The 19,599-nt window shown below is 48.9% G+C and overlaps 2 protein-coding genes across 2 annotated transcripts; both read left to right on the top strand.

Annotated features, from left to right (window-relative positions):
• The first annotated feature begins 2,110 nt into the window (after nt 1–2,110).
• Nucleotides 2,111–7,020, top strand: LOC119268795 (origin of replication complex subunit 4). Its single transcript, XM_037550499.1, has 17 exons — nt 2,111–2,296; nt 2,473–2,650; nt 2,747–2,837; nt 2,981–3,037; nt 3,256–3,303; nt 3,465–3,515; nt 3,601–3,644; nt 3,750–3,813; nt 4,032–4,118; nt 4,544–4,635; nt 4,735–4,816; nt 5,163–5,248; nt 5,334–5,443; nt 6,092–6,184; nt 6,274–6,338; nt 6,421–6,564; nt 6,690–7,020. Exons 2-17 carry the CDS (start codon nt 2,529–2,531, stop codon nt 6,729–6,731), a joined length of 1,278 nt encoding a protein of 425 aa, XP_037406396.1. The 5' UTR covers nt 2,111–2,296; nt 2,473–2,528; the 3' UTR covers nt 6,732–7,020.
• Nucleotides 7,021–7,125: 105 nt separating this feature from the next.
• On the top strand, nt 7,126–8,581 carry LOC119268796. Its single transcript, XM_037550500.1, has 2 exons — nt 7,126–7,702; nt 7,799–8,581. Exons 1-2 carry the CDS (start codon nt 7,538–7,540, stop codon nt 8,378–8,380), a joined length of 747 nt encoding a protein of 248 aa, XP_037406397.1. The 5' UTR covers nt 7,126–7,537; the 3' UTR covers nt 8,381–8,581.
• Nucleotides 8,582–19,599: the final 11,018 nt, after the last annotated feature.

The following is a 19,599-nucleotide window of genomic DNA, read 5'->3' as shown; positions in this document are numbered from 1 at the left end:
ACGACAATTAGACACATAAAATGTTAAAAAGAAAACGATACGAACCACATCACAATCCGTATCAGCCTCCCAGATTATGACAAGAAGAGCAATCTCTTGTTAAAAAAAAGAGCAATAAGAAACTAGAGAAAGATCTACAAAAAACAATTAACTCTGTTAACCGGAGACTCGTCGTGCCTGCTATGCATTCACCACATATCAGTTGCCACAAGATCGCCCATAGTACATCAAAGATATGCGGAATCACACAAGCTTCACCCAAACATCATAAGTAGATCATGCCGACTGTCCTTAGCAACTTGGAATTTCTGGAAGAAGCCACAAATTGTATGAGGTGCACTGAATGCAAGTACCTACATGGAGGTGCACCTACACCAACATTGTCATTGGCTTCCCCGCGTCGCATCCAGCAAGTAAGACTGCTTGCTTGCATAGGCTCTTTGGAGCATCAATTTTACTACAAATGGAAATGAGAGAGACAAATAATGGAGAATAAAACTATTTGTTAATCCAGATAACATATAAGCGGGAAATGATATTTTCTTGCGGGGAGTATAAACGGGAAATGATGAGATTGTTTCTAAAAGAATGTTCACATGCTTCAAAAAATGTGAAAGAAATACTCAAATTTAAAATATTTTCAACGAATAAAAACCTTTGCAAACTGAAGAGACCAACTAGGCTCGCCCATATGCACGCCTCAACTATTGGGAGCAACTAGTTAACGAGCGCTCCTTCGGGAGCCTCGCAACGATCAGCGCCACTTGGCGTGCTCTCACTCATTCGCCACGTGTCGCGCTCTGGACACTTCCTTCGGATTTTGTTTTTTTATTTTTCTGTACGCGTTTTCGGCTTTTTAAACGATTTTTTCCGGGTTTTTTCGACATTTTGGTTTTCCCCCGGTCTTTCTTAGCTTTTCGATAAAAAGAAATTCGATTTTTTTGCGCGAAAAAACGCTTTTTTTTCCTTTCGCAAAAGTCACGGTTTTTCTTCCGCGAGAGGCACAGTTGTGCTTTATCGAGAGTCACGGCCATGCCTTTCAGAAACGAAAAAAACGCGTTTTTTTTCCTTTCGCGATAGTCACGGTTTTGCTTCCGCGAGAGGCACGGTTGTGCTTTCGCGAGAGTCACGACCGTGCCTCTCCGAAAGGGAAAAACAAAACGCGTTTTCTGTTTTTTTTCTTCCGTGAGAGTCACGGTTTTGCTTCCGCGAGAGGCACGGTTATGCTTACGCGAAAATCACGGCCGTGCCTCTAGGAAAGGAAAAAAATACGCGTTTTCTGTTTTTTTTCTTTCGCGAGAGGCACGGTTGTGCTTTCACGAGAGTCACGTCCGTGCCTCTAGGAAACGGAAAAAAGACGTGTTTTCTATTTTTTTTCCTTTCACGAGAGTCACGATTTTGCTTCCACGAAAGACACAGTTGTGATTTCGCGAGAGGCACGGGCGTGCCTCTTTCGGAAAGAGAAAAAAACCATGCTCCCGGTTCGGTTTTTTCGCCCGGTTTTTTTGTCCGGTATTTTTTGAAAAAAAAGTTCGTCAAAACCTATCAACATGGGATCTAGTTTTGAAGATCTCGTCGCGAGGAATCCAATGGTGAAAACGGTTCAAGATTTGGACGCACGGTTTAAGAGATAAAACATTTTGAATAAACAAATCTACGAAAAAAATAAAAACTCCCAGGTTGCGACAAGTGACACGCTGCATGTGCGCCACTTGTCACGACCTAAGAAAGTGGAGTGTTCTTTGCAACAAGTTTTTTTTGAGCATCAGTACAGACACAAGCGCTCATATACACGCGCATACACTCATCCCTATGAACGCACACACGCACACCCTACCCCTATGAGCACCTCCGAGAGACTGAGCCGGTATATCATCTTCAGATTTACGAAGTCACCGTAGGCGCCTCGTCGTCGACGGGAACGTCTCCTCCCACTAAAAGCGCATCGCCGGAAATCCTGAAATAAATCCAGGAATAATGCGAGCACCAGGATTTGAACCCTGGTGGGTTAGGAATACCACTGCCCACCTAACCAATTAATTAGTGATTTCGTCAACTATTTGACGCTGCGGTGCAGGCCCATTCTGGCTCAATGCTAAGGCAGAGGCCCAAGCACCAGTAATCCAACGAAGCCAGGGCTCGGTTCGTTTACAACTTTCCTCAGCGCACGCGCCGCCGCTCCCCGGCTGCTTCCGTCTCCCGCGCACACCGCTGCTCTCGCCCTTGCCTGGCGCCTTCCCGGCTGCAGGCTCTCCCGGTCGCCGCCCCGCCTCCCTCCTCCCCCGTAGCTCGCCAGGTCCGCGCGACGCTCCTTCTTGCTCGCTCCATTTGTTCGTCTGTACCTCACTCCTGTGCATGACTATTTGGTTGGACATTTCGTTATCGATTGTGTAGAAATACGTAGAAATCAAGAGATTTTTTCCCATCGGTTCCCATACTGTTTTATGCTTTAATCTGAGTTATTTTTTCTAGTTTTTCACCGGGGTTCACTTCAATCTTGGCTCCGCCACTGCCAACAGCTCGCTCCCATGGCGCCGGCGGCGCCGGCGGCGCCCGTGGCGAGTCAAGCACAGGCAGTTCTGCGCGGCCGGCTCTGCGACCCGGCCTTCGTCCACTCCCGTCTCAGATCCTCGCCCGACACCAACTACAGGTGAGCCGAATCGATCCCATCCCCGCCCCATCGCGCATCGCCAGAAATAGCTCCGAGCTCATCTCTAACCGGCGCGCTCGGTATTGTGCTGCGCAGTAAGCTGAAGTACCTCGTGTCCAGCTCCGTCTCCGAGGCCTGCAACAACTCCGTCCTCCTCCTTGGACCCCGCGGCTGCGGTAAAGGAGCGGTGAGCTTCCCCTTTTCTTCTCCCCTTCCCTGACTTGCCGAAATGTAGGTGCCGTGTTTGATGAAATGTGCATGTGCGCAATTGGCACTATGTCCTGATTGTTTTGTTCTCAGTTGGGAGGCTCATGTTTTATTTCTTTACAGGTGCTCGACATGGTTCTGGAGGACCTGAAGGAGGAACATCCTGATGCCATATCTGTGGTATGGCTACAATGTGTCGCTACAAATGTGCATGATTAATCATTACATGAAACGCAAGCGATGATTTAGTTGCATCTCACAAAAGTGAACCCGCTCAATTTTTCCCTTCTGTGTTCTCAAATCTACTGCTCTCTCTTTCTATTAAGAGCAATAGCATTTAGTCATTTACTCGCTTGTTAAACTTGCTCTTCAGGTTGATAATTATGTAATGTTTTCAGATCAGGCTGAATGGCATGTTACATAGTGATGACAACTGCGCTACAAAGGTTAACACTTCCGCTGAGTATATCCAAGCTCGCTTCTTCCAATCTTTATGTGGCACCTCTCAACTCGCGTCTGTTACTGTTTTACTTGACTCTGTACCGTGGCTTTGCGTTCTTCGCTACCATTGAGCCATGCTGATATTTTTGCTAGTTTGTGTTTTTAGGAAATTGCCAGGCAGCTGTGTCTGGAGCATGAGTTGTCATTTTCCAAAATGGTGCATACTCGTCTACCTTTTCCTTTACTCAATGATTTTTTCGTTCTGCCATTTCAAATAGGCTGATATAAATGTTCTTATTTAGGCTTCTTCAGATGACAACACTGAATTCATGATTGACATGTTACGGTCAGTACTGCATTAAAATGATGAACACTTCTCAGTATAAAGTGATACTCCCTATTTCAGTTTCCGTGTAACTTTAGTGCTCACTTATATCTTTCTCTTCTGTAGAGAGTGTGGACTAGCTCACAAGACAGTAATTTTTGTCCTGGAAGAGTTTGATCTCTTTGCTCAGGTTGAAATGAATATACTTTGTATATCCTTCTGCTCCTATACCTCATTTAACTCCCAATCCCTGTCCATTTGATTGAATATCAGCTGCATTAATTTTCACATGAATATGTGTCATGAGTTGTCTAATTGTAAACAGAAAAGGTCATAACATGCTTTCACGTACCGCTACTGGCATTTTTACATGAGAGGATGGCTGATGTTCATGATGTTCTATTACAGGGGAAGCAGCGGTTACTCTATAGCTTACTTGATGCAATGCAATCTCTTACATCACAAGCTGTTGTCATTGGTATGAGTTGCCGATTGGTATGGACTGAGCTTTCTCATACTTTAGTCGCATTTTCACCAAGCAAGTCGGAGAACTATTTCTTATGAGTCGATTTCTTGCCTTGTGTATGGATGCACAATGCTGCCCCCAAATTCTTATTTTCTTAGTAATAATAAACACTTGATGGTGTAATAGTAGCCATTGTACTTCAGCAGCATACTTCACATGCAGTTTGACAATATTACACTAGCGCTGAAGTTGGATTGAGATGTCATGTATTTTTCTATCAGCAAATGAGGACATGCTTGATATGTTGAAGGAGGATTGAAGTGGATCATAATTTGACTTTTAATTCTGTAGTTCCATAGGAAACATGCAATTTCCTTTACCCGCAGCGTATTGGAAAAGTCCAGTTGGAGTAGTTGCTCAAGCGGTCATGCTTTGTAAATATGTTTTCTTGTAGGATGCAGATCAATTGCTAGAAAAAAGAGTTCGATCTCGCTTCTCTCATAGGAAGCTTCTTTTTGTTCCTTCTTCATTGGATGATATACAGAGGTCTGTCTTGTGCTTTCTCAGTTTTTCTCTTCCAGTGATAATGCATTGTTGATCTAGTTCTCTTCTTCAAACAACCTTTTAACAGTTGAGGTGCTACAGGTTAATGGAACATCTGCTAATGCTAGACAAAGGCTCGTGCTTACCTACAAACTACGTTACGGAGTACAATTCAATGCTTACTGTATCCTTTCTACAATGTAACCTTTCACTGCATATGCTTGCAGACCAGTATTGGTCATTTCTTTGAATGTTTGTTCTCGTCTTACTTGGTAGTACTGAACTAATAATAGAACATGATCATGTTAGATAATAAAAAATCTGGTGTCTTAAGAGTAAGGTCTATGTTTGATATATGACATTGCTAAAAGAACTAAGAAAGACATGGTGGGGACTGTAGAATTGTTAAGAGTGAGCAGAACTGTATATATGGTATCATTCCAGTAAGTTGCCTTGAGGCGAGGCATATTTCCGTTGTTCCATTGTGCAAAACAAATTGTGTTAAATTTCTGTTATCCTATATGCCGTAGAGCATTTTCAGCAATAAGAAGTTTAAAGGAATTCTTGACTCTCTCACGGATACAGATGCAACAACCAGCAACATCCTGAGATTTCTGTAGGGTTTTCAGCAGTTTGTTTGGTCATTTTCCTCTTCACAATTTCAAGATTTTGGTTATTAACTAAATGTGGAAATTGTTCAGCTTCAGAGTGGTGTCATATATGGATATGGAATCTGGACTTCTGTCAATGGAATGCTTTACGAATGCGCTTTCCTCCATGCAGAGGCAACCCAAGATGGACAGTTTGCAAGGTCTCTTTGTTTGTTGGCCTTAATTTACTGACAGCTTTTTACTAAGTATTATTTCAGTGTCATTTCAAACAATGCAAAAATTATGAAAATCGTATTAGTCTACTACTATTAGTGGTGTTTTATGATCTTGTTGACCTCGTAGTTAGGTCCTTTTTTTTACATGTACTTACCATGATTTAGTACGACGAAATGGGGGTTGGTATGAGTTTGGCTGGATTCTGTCTAGGTTGAATATGTTTGGGATTAGAACTCCACTCAATGGAAATTAGGTTTAAAGTCAAAATGGACTAATCATTCTTCACACTAGTAGGGGCACTAACGGTGATTATAGATGGAAAAGGTTGTGTTAATAGCATTTCCATGTTGTTTTACTGTTTGGAATGGTACTTAGCAAAGAGGCACTTTTGGAGTAGTATCTGTCCAATTTCTTTTTTTGGGAGTGGTACCTGCCTAATTTTCTCCACGTTTGTAGGGTTCTTTCTAGTGATTTAGATACTAAAGAAGACATGCTTCCCAGCAAAAGAAAAATCAACAAGCATGTTATAATGTTGCCCTGAGCTTGCTCTCATTTTTGTCATTTCGTGTTCAGTATATCGAGTTGCAACAATGCAATAGCATCACATCCATGCCACCAAATTTTGATGCCAGATCTGTCGATTTTGGAACTGTACATACTTGTATGCATGAACAGACTAGAAGATAAGGAGCAGAAGTCGTACAACTTCAACACTATAATAAAAGGTACAGTATAATCTTCTCTCCTCCCTTCATGATCAGCCCTAGACAAAAAAACTGACAGTTGAATGGTTGATGGACTGGCTGTATGTCAGAATACAAATCCATACAGGATGCCTACAAAACTTCTGATAAGTATGCAACCACTGTTTGCTTCAGGGTAAGTATTTGGCATTATCGAGAACTAATGATAGTTGTACTGTATCTAATGTCCAAAAAGCTCACACACTTCACTGCTGCAGGCTTTTGAACATCTTTTGGACCGCGAGTTGATCACCTTCGCGGACTCAAAAGGGAGAAATGTGGCACTTGAATATCGGCCTGTCAAACTTCTGATATCTTCTCGCGAGCTCGCACAGTCGCTCAAGTTAAACACTACCTGCCCCGTGAGTCCCTGTCCCCATGCAACTATTTATCTCTGATCCGCTTGGCATTCGTTATTCAAACTATGAAGAGATTAATGGGCTGTCACATTTTGTGAATGATGGTGTTTCTATTGGTTGCTTTGCAGGCTGTGCTGCAAAAGCTGCTTGACCGTGAAAGATATATGTAGAAGTTCCTATGTGTTTGCGTAAACTGTGACGCTGTTTCGGTGGTTCCTAAGTACGTAATGGTTTAGAAAGCTGCACAATTACAAACTTGAACGCGTAGACTGATGCAACAATGACTTGGCCAGTCGTTGGCAAGTATGGTTCTCGATTTTTGAGCAGCGATCATGTGAGGTAGTAGTGGGTGCTTGATCAATTGCTGCTGATGGGATGTGAACATGTAAAATTGCAGCAAACTTGGCCGTTAAGTGAGATCGCGTCATTGCTGAAAAAGAAAAGATTTTGTTTTATCTATCACTCCATTCATGTGGGTCATGATGTCCTACCTATATTTTTGTAAGATCACATGATGATCATGAAACCACCTGCATCAAACTTGGCTGTAAAGTGAGATCTCTGAAGCTGGTTGTGAATGTGGAATTTATTCCAAAGTAATTACCACCGCCACTTACTTGGTGCGTGCTGGCGAAGAGTTCAAGTTGAACCAGCACTGCGCCAGCAAAGGTGTAGTACGTGGGTCGATCCAGGCGCTCGCACCTGTCAAGCTGCGAAGTCGAGGACAACTGAGCCACGCATACTATATCATATCCATCAAGGCATCCGGAGGCGTGATCGCGAATTCGCGATTCGCCCGCCGGGGAATCTCTTCGCTCGTAACCCCTGGCGAGGTTGCTTCCTTCCTTTCTTTGGTGGCGGTATATTCGTGCTACCCTACCCGGTACATAGGTATTTCGTTCTGTTCTGATTCCAGCTCAGAAGAGACAGAGAGATTGTGCGGAGAAGAAGAAGCAGAGAGAGGATCGAGGCGACAATGGTTCGGGAGGAGGATCTTGATCTGGTGCTGGTGCCCCTGGGGCTGGCGGTGCTGGCCGGCTACCACCTGTGGCTCCTCCACGCCATCCTGCGCCACCCGACCCGCACCGTCGTCGGCCTCAACGCCCTCGCCCGGAAGCGCTGGATCGCCGTCATGATGGCCGTCGGTACCACCGCCGCCCCCAAAAAATTCCCCATCTCCCCTTGAGCGATAACGATTCTAACCCGGCCCCCCGCCGTTTCTCGGAGCGCGGAGCAGAACACGGAGAAGAACGGGGTGCTGGCCGTGCAGACGCTGCGGAACAACATCATGGCGTCCACGGTGCTGGCCACGACGGCCATCACGCTCGTCTCCGTCATCAGCGTCTTCATCGGCGCCACGGCGGGCCGCTCCCCGGCGGCGCCCTCGTCGTCGCCGCTGCTGGTGTACGGGAGCAAGACGGGGCGGGTGTTCGCGGTCAAGTACCTGGCCATCTCGCTCTGCTTCATGCTCGCCTTCGTGTGCAACGTGCAGGCCATCCGGCTGTACGCGCACGCCAGCTTCCTGCTGGGCCTGCCGCCCGGGGGAGGCGAGGACGGCGGCGGCGCGGCCGAGCAGTTCAGGGCGTACGTGGCGCGCACGGTGAACCGCGGCAGCCACGCCTGGTCGCTCGGCCTCCGCGCCTTCTACGTCTCGCTCGCGCTCTTCATGTGGACCTTCGGCCCCATCCCGGTGCTCGCCTGCAGCGTCCTCATGTGCGCGCTGCTCTACTTCCTCGACACCTCCGCGGACTATGCCAAGGGGATACAGCACATGCACGGCGAAGGTGGAGGGGGCACACGCAAAGACGGCGCCGTGTGAGCTCTGGCGCATCGAGCGTGTCCGGCCAAAACAAACTCGGGAGACGACGATGTGATAATCCTCTGCTGAGTTTTGGTACAGAGAGCAGTGGTAGAAACGACGACATACAGCAGGAAGTGGGTAATGAGCAGGTTTCCGTGCCCCCATGTGGACTTACCGCGCATGATTTATAGCCGGATTACTTTACTTGTTTCTGTGGAATTTCATCTGACTGAGCTTGCTAATTGCGGTGAATTATAATACTTCTAACTATACGAATATCCTTTTCTGAGCCCGAACTCATATACACTCGGTTAAGAGAAAATTCAAAACAAATACTTTTTTTAAAAAATAAATCCAAATTTAACGTATATTGTTTAAATCGCTTTAACGTATCAAACTAAGCCAAGACATGCTCACGTGCATGTGTTCAGTCAACTGGATGTATGCTTGGTTGATGGCTGTTAGAAATATATTTGAATTACATGTATTTGGTAGTTTAGAATTCCTATCTTATCTTTAGGAGAGGCGTCTTGTTTTTAAATCTTGTACTCAATATATACTCGTCCTCAAGGCTCAATAATACAGTACATCCATCATATTCCGCAACAATCTCTCTCCCTCTTCTAACATGGTATTAGGGCCAAGAAGTTTAAGACCCGGCTGACGCAATTAAATTGCAACCCACTTTTGGTCCATGTTTAGGCCTGAGAGAGCCACACGTGACTACATGAGGGGAGTGTTGACGTATAATGTGCTGCCTAATCTCTTATATCAGATCGGTCTTTTGGTTGCATTGGCTAGAGCATGCATAGAGCATGCACTTCTATAATGGCTAGCTTTGCACGTGTGCAAGCTCAGCAGTTTTGGTCGGTGCTCCATGGCCGTTGGCGGCTGGTGGTCTGCCGGCTTGTCTGCGGAGGATGAACGAGCCTCCCTATGTGCTGCTTGCGTCCAGATTTGGCGTGCCAGAGGAGGCGCGACTACGGCCATAGTTTTTTTTGAGACAAAATTGCGACCATAGTTGCTTCGGTTCTGGTGGAGGTCGGCTGGAACTAGACGCACACCCATAGCTCTCATGCGTGGTGGGCCAGATGCGAGCCCTGCCCCCCACGGTGGTTCTATCACCTGGGTCAGTCCTGGATGGGATGCGGCGGCCATCGTCGGTATGGTTGCTTGCTCCAGAGAACAATGATTTGTGCTGTCGGCTGGCATGTTATGGAGGTGGGCGCCATGGATGGGATGCGGCGGCCTTCGTCGGTATGGTTGCTTGCTCCAGAGAACAATGATTTGTGATGCCGGCTGGCATGTTATGGAGGTGGGCGTCATGGATGGGATGCGGCGGCCGTCGTCGGTGTGGTTCCTACGTCGAGATCAGATGCGTGGCTGCCTGCTGGGCCTCGTCGGTGGCTGGGTAATCTCATCCCGGTAGCGGCCTCACCATGGATTGCAGTGGTCACTGAAAGGTCTTCGTGGACTCCCACGACTCCCGTGTCGTCCACCCCGCGGGCAACCCGGGAGGGCGGCGGCGCCGCCGCCTAGGGGTTCCCTTCCGCGCTGCCCTTCCCCTCGCCGTCGCCGACGGGCGCCACTGGGCAAAGCCCTCGTGGCGTTGGTGGCGGCGGGGCTGCTCACCATCTGTTCTGCGAGGTGGGATGCGGGGCTCCTTCTCCTCAACAACGCCGTAGGGCAGCATGTCACTTCCGTCCCCAGCGCCTTCCCCTGACGCCCTGCTATCCCTTCCGGTGGTGCGGCGTCCCTGGCATGGGCGCTGCCTCCTGGCAGCGGATCTGGGTACTCCCAGATTGGATCAGGGATGGAGGCTTTGGAGATGGGAGTGGCCGGTGGCCCTGTGGGATGGCGGTGGTGCCGGTGGTGGTGCATCTGGTGGCTAGGCTCCGCCGGTAACTTCGATCGTGGAGGTGCTTAGCCTGGTGGTGGTGGCGGCCGTGCATGGGAGTTGAATTCATTTGAACAGATCGGGGTGAAAAATTTCTTTCGACTTACTGCCAAGGTCGGCGGTGGCGGCGCTATCTGCATCGTCCCCTTCTTGAAGGCATCGCCGTGGAGAAGTTCAAGGCATTCTCTGCTACCTCCGGGGGAAACGCTAGATCGGATGATCGAATGACGGCGGTGCTCTGGTGTTGTTCCCCCCTTGGGGGCGTCTTTCTTAGAGGTACACACGTGATTGAGGGACTAGAGGACGGATTCTTTGGTGGATCGGTGTGTCATCTCACTCATTGATGGCGGCGGGTCTCGGCGGCATGGCGCTGTGGTGACTCGACGTCCGTTGTGCGAAGATGGACTCGCGCAGGAGGGTGACGCGGTCTAGCATCGTGATGGCGTCGACGGCAGCTACACCGAGCAAGGTAGATGCAACAACACAACTCTGAAGATGGATTGGTGGCAGGTGGCGGCGGCGGCCTCATACCCGGCAGGCGTCCTGGTTTAGGAGTGTGCCGGACCGGTGGGTGACCCATACCCTCAGGTCTTAGATGTTAGGTTTGGCTGCGAGGTCTATTTGGTATTAGGCCCAGACTATTAGCATCCCTTCATCAATTGGATATGAGTAGCCACAGATGTTGCCTACACGGTGGCTTTAGTCTTACTGTTGTATTACTTTATAAGGTCTTGTGTGAACAGTTAATAAAGTGGCTGCATGCATCGTCTAGATGCAAAGGCCGGGTCTTCCTCCTTTTCAAAAAAAGAAAAAACTGAAAGGTCTTCGTGAGGGTTTGTCACTCCATATTCAGTAGTTGACTTCAGTTGTGAGATGCAAATTATGGACAATGGCTTGATGCAAAGAGATGATAGTGCAATGGCGGCAGTCACACATCACATGTAGCTGTTGGGATCATGGAAAAGTGATGACGACAACACACGAATGACTTGATGATGGTGCTTCTTTAGCACCCAGCCTCGAGCTCCGGGGTGAAAGCCTAGGTGACTCAGTAAATTGGATCACTACACATATGTGATGGTAGCAGCACTCAATAAATTGCAGCAATAAATACTCCATTTTTAAAAAAAGGAATCAGGTGAATGTAACTCTTTTGTTCTTTTAGATTTCTAGTGTATTTTGTAAATATTTTATAGTTATTAATGAAAATTACCGTAGAACAATTGTGCCTAAAAAAGTCTAGGTTACCAGAGTGGCTTACGCTTGACAATGTTGACGTTATTACGTCGCGACCTTGTAGAGGCATTGCTCGGATATGCTTGCACTGGTTCTTCAAAGGTGAAAACTTAGATTTGATCTTGAGTGGTTGGATCCGATGACAAAAGCAATTGAGCGTCGCTCCCTTCATGAAAGTGTTTGACGAAACAATGAATACTAGGGTATACATAAAGTTAAGTATACGAGCCTCCTCGAAAATAATATGACATAGGATAAAGTAAAGTACTACCGAAAATACCCCTTGGTGAAAGTACTTTGTGCAGGAATTACATATTACAGCTCACACACAATAAAACAAGTCATAGAAGAACCCCAAAGAGGCATGTCGAGGGAGTCCTGGACCGGGGGGTCCTCGGGCTGCCGACATAACTGTAATGGGCCGGACAGGAGGGCCGATTGTTAACTATTGGAAGACCAAACTATGAAGAGAGTTTGTATATGTCAGCGTTCTGGAAATGGGGGTACCCAGACTTGCCTGCCTGTGGCCCACGGCGTGGCTCCGTCAACGGCCTGGTACGGCCCACCTCCAGCATCAGCAACTCAAGACCCTTGTGAGGGGCCGAGCCTCGCGAGGCGGACGACGCCAAGACCTTCAGAAGGAGCGGCCTCCTCAGGCTGGTTCCTGAGGAGCGGAGATTTCTATGCAAGCCTCCACCTCGCGAGGTTCGGATGACGCAAGCCATGACGACCAAGGCCAGGCAGGCACTAGCGGGCGCAATACAACAGTTTCCTCTTTGGTCTTAAAGAGGCAAGCGCAGACGTGGAGTCCCGAGGAATCAGCCAAATGTTTTCATTTCCATGCAACAAGACCAAGATCCCAGAGTTCGAATCTATCTAGGGTCCGCGGAGCCCGGAATCCAACATTTGGCGCGCCGGGTACGTCGGAGCCTCTCTTCCTCCAGTCGATTCGCCGCCGTTTCACCGTCCCCATGGATGATGCTCGTCGAGTTCGTGCTGAGCACTAGGCCGCCCTCGCCGCTCGCGTGGCCTGCAGGCAACGATGCTCCCTGTCGTTCTCCATCGCTTGCAGCCAACGCTGCCACCGGCCCTGCGGCCCATGAGCAGCAGGCTTCGTCGATGCAGCCTTCTGTGCGGCGTGATGGGTGCACCGCCACTCTGTCACTGACCACGGCGGCTGCTTCGTCTTCTCATGCTCGTCGCGGGCCGGTGAACGCGCAGGCGGCATTGCTCATGGCATGCGAGCTCCCGCGCTACCGCCCGATCGACGACCTCTACGAGGACTGGCTGGACCACATCGCTGAGCTCGTCAGCGCCGCTGGAGAGGCCCCTGCATGGTCCCGCTGGCTGCCTCCCGCGCCGCCTCTGGCAGGTGATGTGGCCCACGGTGCGCCTCCTCCACCTCCCAGGCAAGACATCGTCCCCGAGCCAAGGCGCGAGGCTCTACGGCGCGACCCGCCGCACTGGGCGTCGACGCGCGACGAGGAAAGCTGCCAAGTGGTGCACCGGTCGCAAGGAGAGGTGCGTGCGCTCCCATCACTGCCACATCAAGACCGCATGCCGCCGGAGGCGGTGGTGCGCAAGCGCTAAGATTAGGCTCTCCACGGCGGGCTCCCGTGACCATACGGGATGACGCGCGTTCACTCTAGAGCTGCGCTGCGTCGTTTGGCCAGGAAAGTTCAAGACTGATCTGCCTCTGCGCTATGACGGCACCCGCGACCCTGTAGAGTTCCTGCTGCTCTACAAGCTGAGCATCGAGGCGGCCAACAGCGACGAGAAGGTCATGGCGAATTGGTTCCCCATGGCTCTGAAAGATGGCGCGCGCTCGTGGCTCCTGAACCTCCCCGCGGGATCGATCACCTCCTGGGATGAGATGCGAGAGCACTTCGTCGCCAACTTCCAGGGCACTCGCGACCGCCCATCGGCCGCGGGTGACCTGCGGCGCATCAAGAAGCAGCCAGGAGAGACCTTGCACACATACATCCAACGCTTCAACATCGTTCGCCTCAAGATTCCCAAGGTGTCGGACGAGGCCATCATCTCGGCGTTCACCGATGGCGTCCGGGACGCCAAGATGAAGGAAGATCTCACCATCCACGAGGATTTGTGTACGGCTCTGGAGATGTTCAACATGGCAACCAAATGTGCGAGAGCTGAAGAAGGTCGCCTCTCCCTCCTGGAGCTTCCAGAGGCTGACCCAGAAGACAAGAAAAGCAAGGCCAAGGATGTGAAGCGCAAGGGGCCAGTTGTGCTCGCGGCCGAACCAGGGATGAAACGCGGCTGCGACCACCTGGAGTCATCCAAGGGCAGCTGCCTGTTCTGCGTCTTCCACAACATACACAACCACAACACTAATGACTGCCAGGAGCTCAGGGCCATCCGTGACGAGCACCTTGGTCGTCGCCCCAAGCACAGCGATCGAGGCTACGGCCGTGGAGGAGGCTGAGGCGGAGGACGCTGGGACAACAACAACCCATGCTAAGACTGGCGCGATCAGCCTCGTGAGGACCGCTGGCAGGGCTAGCCTCGCGAGGGTCCCTAGAGGGATCACCCTCGTGAGGACCATCCTTAGGGCAATGCTGGCATTCCTCCGCTGCCGCCACCGCCAAAAAGGAATGATGACCACCACCAAGATGATGGGGCTGGGGGCTTCCAAGAGCCTGGTGCCATTGCGTGCATCCTAGACGGCGCTCAGGCCCCTACCTCCCATCGCATCTTCAAGTAGTTCACTCGCGAGGTGAACGCGGCCCTCCCCAAGCTTGAGGCGACGCGTCCGCTCAGGTGGCCCAAGTACGCCATCACCTTCGACTCTTCTGACCAGCTCAAGTGCGCCGCCACTGCCGGCACCCTCCCGATGCTTTGCTCGCCTACCATCAGCAACGTCCTCGTCACCAAGACACTCATCGACAGTGGCGCGAGGCTCAATGTTCTCTCTATCGGGACGTTCGACCAGCTCTAGGTGCCGTATGACTAGCTTCAACCTACCAAGCCCTTCTCAGGAGTGACTGATGGCTTCACCACACTGATAGGGCAGATCTGCCTCCCTATCACCTTCTGCAAGCGCGAAAACTACCTCAGTGAGCTCATCGACTTCGACGTTGCCCACATTATCCTACCGTACAACACCATCCTTGGGTATCCGGCTCTGGCCAAGTTCATGGCTGCAACTCATCATGGCTACAATGTCGTCAAGATGCCAGGGAGCTGCGGTGTCATCACGGTCGCCTGCGACGAGAAGGACATGGTGTGCTCTCTCGAGCATGCCTACTAGGCTGCGGCTGTCGAGGACCCACATGGCGAGGGCGCTGTCTACCCTCCTGAGGCCGTCCCCAAGAAGAAGAAGCAGCTGCTCCGCCTAGAAGCTCAGGAGGATGGGGCAGCCGGTGGCCCTGCCTCAGGGCCTGCGCCCACTGACGGGGCGCCTTCCCCTCTCGCATAGGAAGGCGCGCCCAGTGTCCCTCTCAGGCTGGGCTCGAGGGCTCTCCTCTAGAGGGCCTCAGACCTGGCCAACGTCATGAGGGAGGCGTTCGGGCACCATCTGGAGGCGTGCTTCAATGCGCGCTTCCGCGAGGAGAGCGTAGGGTGCGAGGCGCCAGGCGCTCAGGAGTTCATCACCAAGGCGATCGAGGAGCTTCAGGAGGCAAGAGCCATGCGAGGCGAGCGTTGCCCCGCACCCTCCCCCAGCGAGGGCAGCGAGCTACACGCCTACGTCAACATCCCAGGGCTCAACAGGGCCGCGTTTCAGGAGCTCTTCTGGCCGTCCCATGTTGGACGGTGTGAGGGCCCACCTCACAGCTACGTTCTCATACCTTTCGGTTTGCTGAACAGCGCTGCCACACACCAGCGCCACATGCGGGGCTGAAGGAAATATGCCCTAGAGGCAATAATAAAGTTGTTATTTATATTTCCTTATATCATGATAAATGTTTATTATTCATGCTAGAATTGTATTAACCGGAAACTTAGTACATGTGTGAGTACATAGACAAAATAGAGTGTCCCTAGTATGCCTCTACTTGACTAGCTCGTTAATCCAAGATGGTTAAGTTTCCTGACCATAGACATGTGTTGTCATTTGATGAACGGGATCACATCATTAGAGAATGATGTGATGAACAAGACCCATCTGTTAGCTTAGCATAATGATCGTTTAGTTTTATTGCTATTGCTTTCTGAAGGAAATATGCCCTAGAGGCAATAATAAAGTTATTATTTATTTCCTTATCTCATGATAAATGTTTATTATTCATGCTAGAATTGTATTAACCGGAAACATAATACATGTGTGAATACATAGACAAACAGAGTGTCACTAGTATGCCTCTACTTGACTAGCTCGTTGATCAAAGATGGTTATGTTTCCTAACCATAGACATGATTGTCATTTGATTAACGGGATCACATCATTAGGAGAATGATGTGATTGACTTGACCCATTCCGTTAGCATAGCACTTGATCGTTTAGTTTGTTGCTATTGCTTTCTTCATGACTTATACATGTTCCTATGACTATGAGATTATGCAACTCCCGTTTACCGGAGGAACACTTTGTGTGCAACCAAACGTTACAACGTAACTGGGTGATTATAAAGGTGCTCTACAAGTGTCTTCGAAGGTACTTCTTGGGTTGGCGTATTTCGAGATTAGGATTTGTCACTCCGATTGTCGGAGAGGTATCTCTGGGCCCTCTCGGTAATGCACATCACTTAAGCCTTGTAAGCATTGCAACTAATGAGTTAGTTGCAGGATGATGTATTACGGAACAAGTAAAGAGACTTGCCGGTAACGAGATTGAACTAGGTATTGAGATACCGACGATCGAATCTCGGGCAAGTAACATACCGATGACAAAGGGAACAACGTATGTTGTTATGCGGTCTGACCGATAAAGATCTTTGTAGAATATGTGGGAGCCAATATGAGCATCCAGGTTCCGCTATTGGTTATTGACCGGAGACGTGTCTCGGTCATGTCTACATTGTTCTCGAACCCGTAGGGTCCGCACGCTTAAGGTTTCGATGACAGTTATATTATGAGTTTATGAGTTTTGATGTAACGAAGGAGTTCGGAGTCCCGGATGAGATCGGGAACATGACGAGGAGTCTCGAAATGGTCGAGACGTAAAGATCGATATATTGGACGACTATATTCGGACATCGGAAAGGTTGCGAGTGATTCGGGTATTTTTCGGAGTACCGGAGAGTTACGGGAATTCGCCGGGGAGTATATGGGCCTTATTAGGCCATACGGGAATAGAGGAGAGAGGCCAAAAGGAAGGAGGCGCGCGCCCCCTCTGGTCCGAATTGGACAAGGGGTGCAGCCCACTTTTCCTTGTTCCTCTCCCCCTCTTTCCTTCTCTCCTACTCCAACAAGGGAAGGAAGAGTCCTACTCCCGGTGGGAGTAGGACTCCCCCCTTGGCGCGCCCTCCTCCTAGGCCGGCCGCCTCCCTCCCTTGCTCCTTTATATACGGCGGCAGGGGGGCACCCCATAGACACAACAATTGATCATTGATCTCTTAGCCGTGTGCGGTGCCTCCCTCCATCATAATCCTCGATAATATTGTAGCGGTGCTTAGGCGAAGCCCTGCGACGGTAGAACATCAAGATCGTCACCACGACGTCGTGCTGACGGAACTCTTCCCCGACATTCTGCTGGATCGGAGTCCGGGGATCGTCATCGAGCTGAACGTGTGCTAGAACTCGGAGGTGTCGTAGTTTCGGTGCTTGATCGATCGGGCCGTGAAGACGTACGACTACATCAACTGTGTTGTGCTAACGCTTCCGCTTTCGGTCTACGAGGGTACGTAGGCAACACTCTCCTCTCTCATTGCTATGCATCACCATGATCTTGCGTGTGCGTAGGAAATTTTTGAAATTACTACGTTACCCAACAGTGGCATCCGAGCCTAGGTTTTATGCGTTGATGTTGTGCACGAGTAGAACACAAGTGAGTTGTGGGCGATATAAGTCATACTGCTTACCAGCATGTCATACTTTGGTTCGGTGGTATTGTTGGATGAAGCGGCCCGAACCGATATTACGCATACGCTTACGCGAGACTGGTTCTACCGACGTGCTTTGCACACAGGTGGCTGGCGGGTGTCAGTTTCTCCAACTTTAGTTGAACCAAGAGTGGCTACGCCCGGTCCTTGCGAAGTTTAAAACAACACCAACTTGACAAACTATCGTTGTGGTTTTGATGCGTAGGTAAGAACGGTTCTTGCTAAGCCTGTAGCAGCCACATAAAACTTGCAACAACAAAGTAGAGGACGTCTAACTTGTTTTTGTAGGGCATGTTGTGATGTGATATGGTCAAGACGTGATGCTAAATTTTATTGTATGAGATGATCATGTTTTGTAACCGAGTTATCGGCAACTGGCAGGAGCCATTTGGTTATTGCTTTATTGTATGCAATGCAATTGCGCTGTAATGCTTTACTTTATCACTAAGCGGTAGCGGTAGTCGTGGAAGCATAAGATTGGTGAGACGACAACGATGCTACGATGGTGATCAAGGTGTCGCGCTGGTGACGATGGTGATCATGACGGTGCTTCGAAGATGGAGATCACAAGCACAAGATGATGATGGCCATATCATATCACTTATATTGATTGCATGTGATGTTTATCTTTTATGCATCTTATCTTGCTTTGATTGACGGTAGCATTATAAGATGACCTCTCACTAAATTTCAAGATAAAAGTGTTCTCCCTGAGTATGCATCATTGCCAAAGTTCGTCGTGCCCAGACACCACGTGATGATCGGGTGTGATAAGCTCTACGTCCATCTACAACGGGTGCAAGCCAATTTTGCACACGCAGAATACTCAGGTTAAACTTGACGAGCCTATCATATGCAGATATGGCCTCGGAACACGGAGATCGAAAGGTCGAGCGTGAATCATATAGTAGATATGATCAACATAGTGATGTTCACCATTGAAACTACTCCATCTCACGTGATGATCGGACATGGTTTAGTTAATATGGATCACGTGATCACTTAGAAGATTTGAGGGATGTCTATCTAAGTGGGAGTTCTTAAGTAATATGATTAATTGAACTTTAATTTATCATGAACTTAGTCCTGGTAGTATTAGCATATCTATGTTGTAGATCAATAGCTCGCGATGTTGCTCCTCGTTTAATTTTTATACGTTCCTAGAGAAAACTGAGTTGAAAAATGTTAGTAGCAATGATGCGGATTGGATCCGTGATCTGAGGATTATCCTCATTGCTGCATAGAAGAATTATGTCTTTGATGCACCGCTAGGTGACAGACCTATTGCAGGAGTAGATGCAGACGTTAAACGTTTGGCTAGCTCAATATGATGACTACATGATAGTTTAGTGCACCATGCTTAACGGCTTAGAATCAGGACTTCAAAGACGTTTTGAACGTCATGGAGCATATGAGATGTTCCAGGAGTTGAAGTTAATATTTCAAGCAAATACCCGAGTTGAGAGATATGAAATCTGCAACAAGTTCTATAGCTAAAAGATGGAGGAGAATAGCTCAAGCAGTGAGCATCTTCTCAGATTGTCTGGGTACTACAATCGCTTGAATCAAGTGGGAGTTAATCTTCCAAATAAAATAGTGATTGACAGAATTCTCTAGTCACCATCACCAAGTTAGTAGAACTTTGTGATGAACTATAATATGCAAGGGATAACGGAAACGATTCCCAAGCTCTTCGTGATGCTGAAATCGACGAAGGTAGAAATCAAGAAAAGCATCAAGTGTTGATGGTAAACAAAACCACTAGTTTCAAGTAAAGGGACAAAGGGAATAAAGGGGAACTTCAAGAAGAACAGCAAGCAAGTTGCTGCTCAAGTGAAAAAACCCAAGTCTGGATCTAAGCCTGAAACTGAGTGCTTCTACTGCAAAGGGACTGGTCACTGGAAGCGGAACTACCCCAAGTAATTGGCGGATAAGAAGGATGGCAAAGTGAACATAGGTATATTTGATATACATGTTATTGATGTCTACTTTACTAGTGTTCGTAGCAACCCCTCGGTATTTGATACTGGTTCAGTTGCTAAGAGTAGTAACTTGAAACGGGAGTTGCAGAATGAACAGAGACTAGTCAAGGGTGAAGTGAC

Source organism: Triticum dicoccoides, chromosome 3A (assembly GCF_002162155.2).
Source record: "Triticum dicoccoides isolate Atlit2015 ecotype Zavitan chromosome 3A, WEW_v2.0, whole genome shotgun sequence".
Classification (NCBI taxonomy): Eukaryota; Viridiplantae; Streptophyta; class Magnoliopsida; order Poales; family Poaceae; genus Triticum; species Triticum dicoccoides.
The sequence above is the reverse complement of the archived record's forward strand: the minus strand, read 5'-3'. Positions and strand labels throughout refer to the sequence as shown.

Coding starts and splice junctions, on each gene's coding strand:
- LOC119268795 (XM_037550499.1), top strand. CDS start 2,529: ATGGCGCCGGCGGCGCCGGCGGCGCCCGTGGCGAGTCAAGCACAGGCA. Junction 3,304..3,464: donor ATGACAACTGCGCTACAAAG/GTTAACACTTCC, acceptor TTGTGTTTTTAG/GAAATTGCCAGGCAGCTGTG. Junction 4,817..5,162: donor AGTACAATTCAATGCTTACT/GTATCCTTTCTA, acceptor TATATGCCGTAG/AGCATTTTCAGCAATAAGAA.
- LOC119268796 (XM_037550500.1), top strand. CDS start 7,538: ATGGTTCGGGAGGAGGATCTTGATCTGGTGCTGGTGCCCCTGGGGCTG. Junction 7,703..7,798: donor GGATCGCCGTCATGATGGCC/GTCGGTACCACC, acceptor AGCGCGGAGCAG/AACACGGAGAAGAACGGGGT.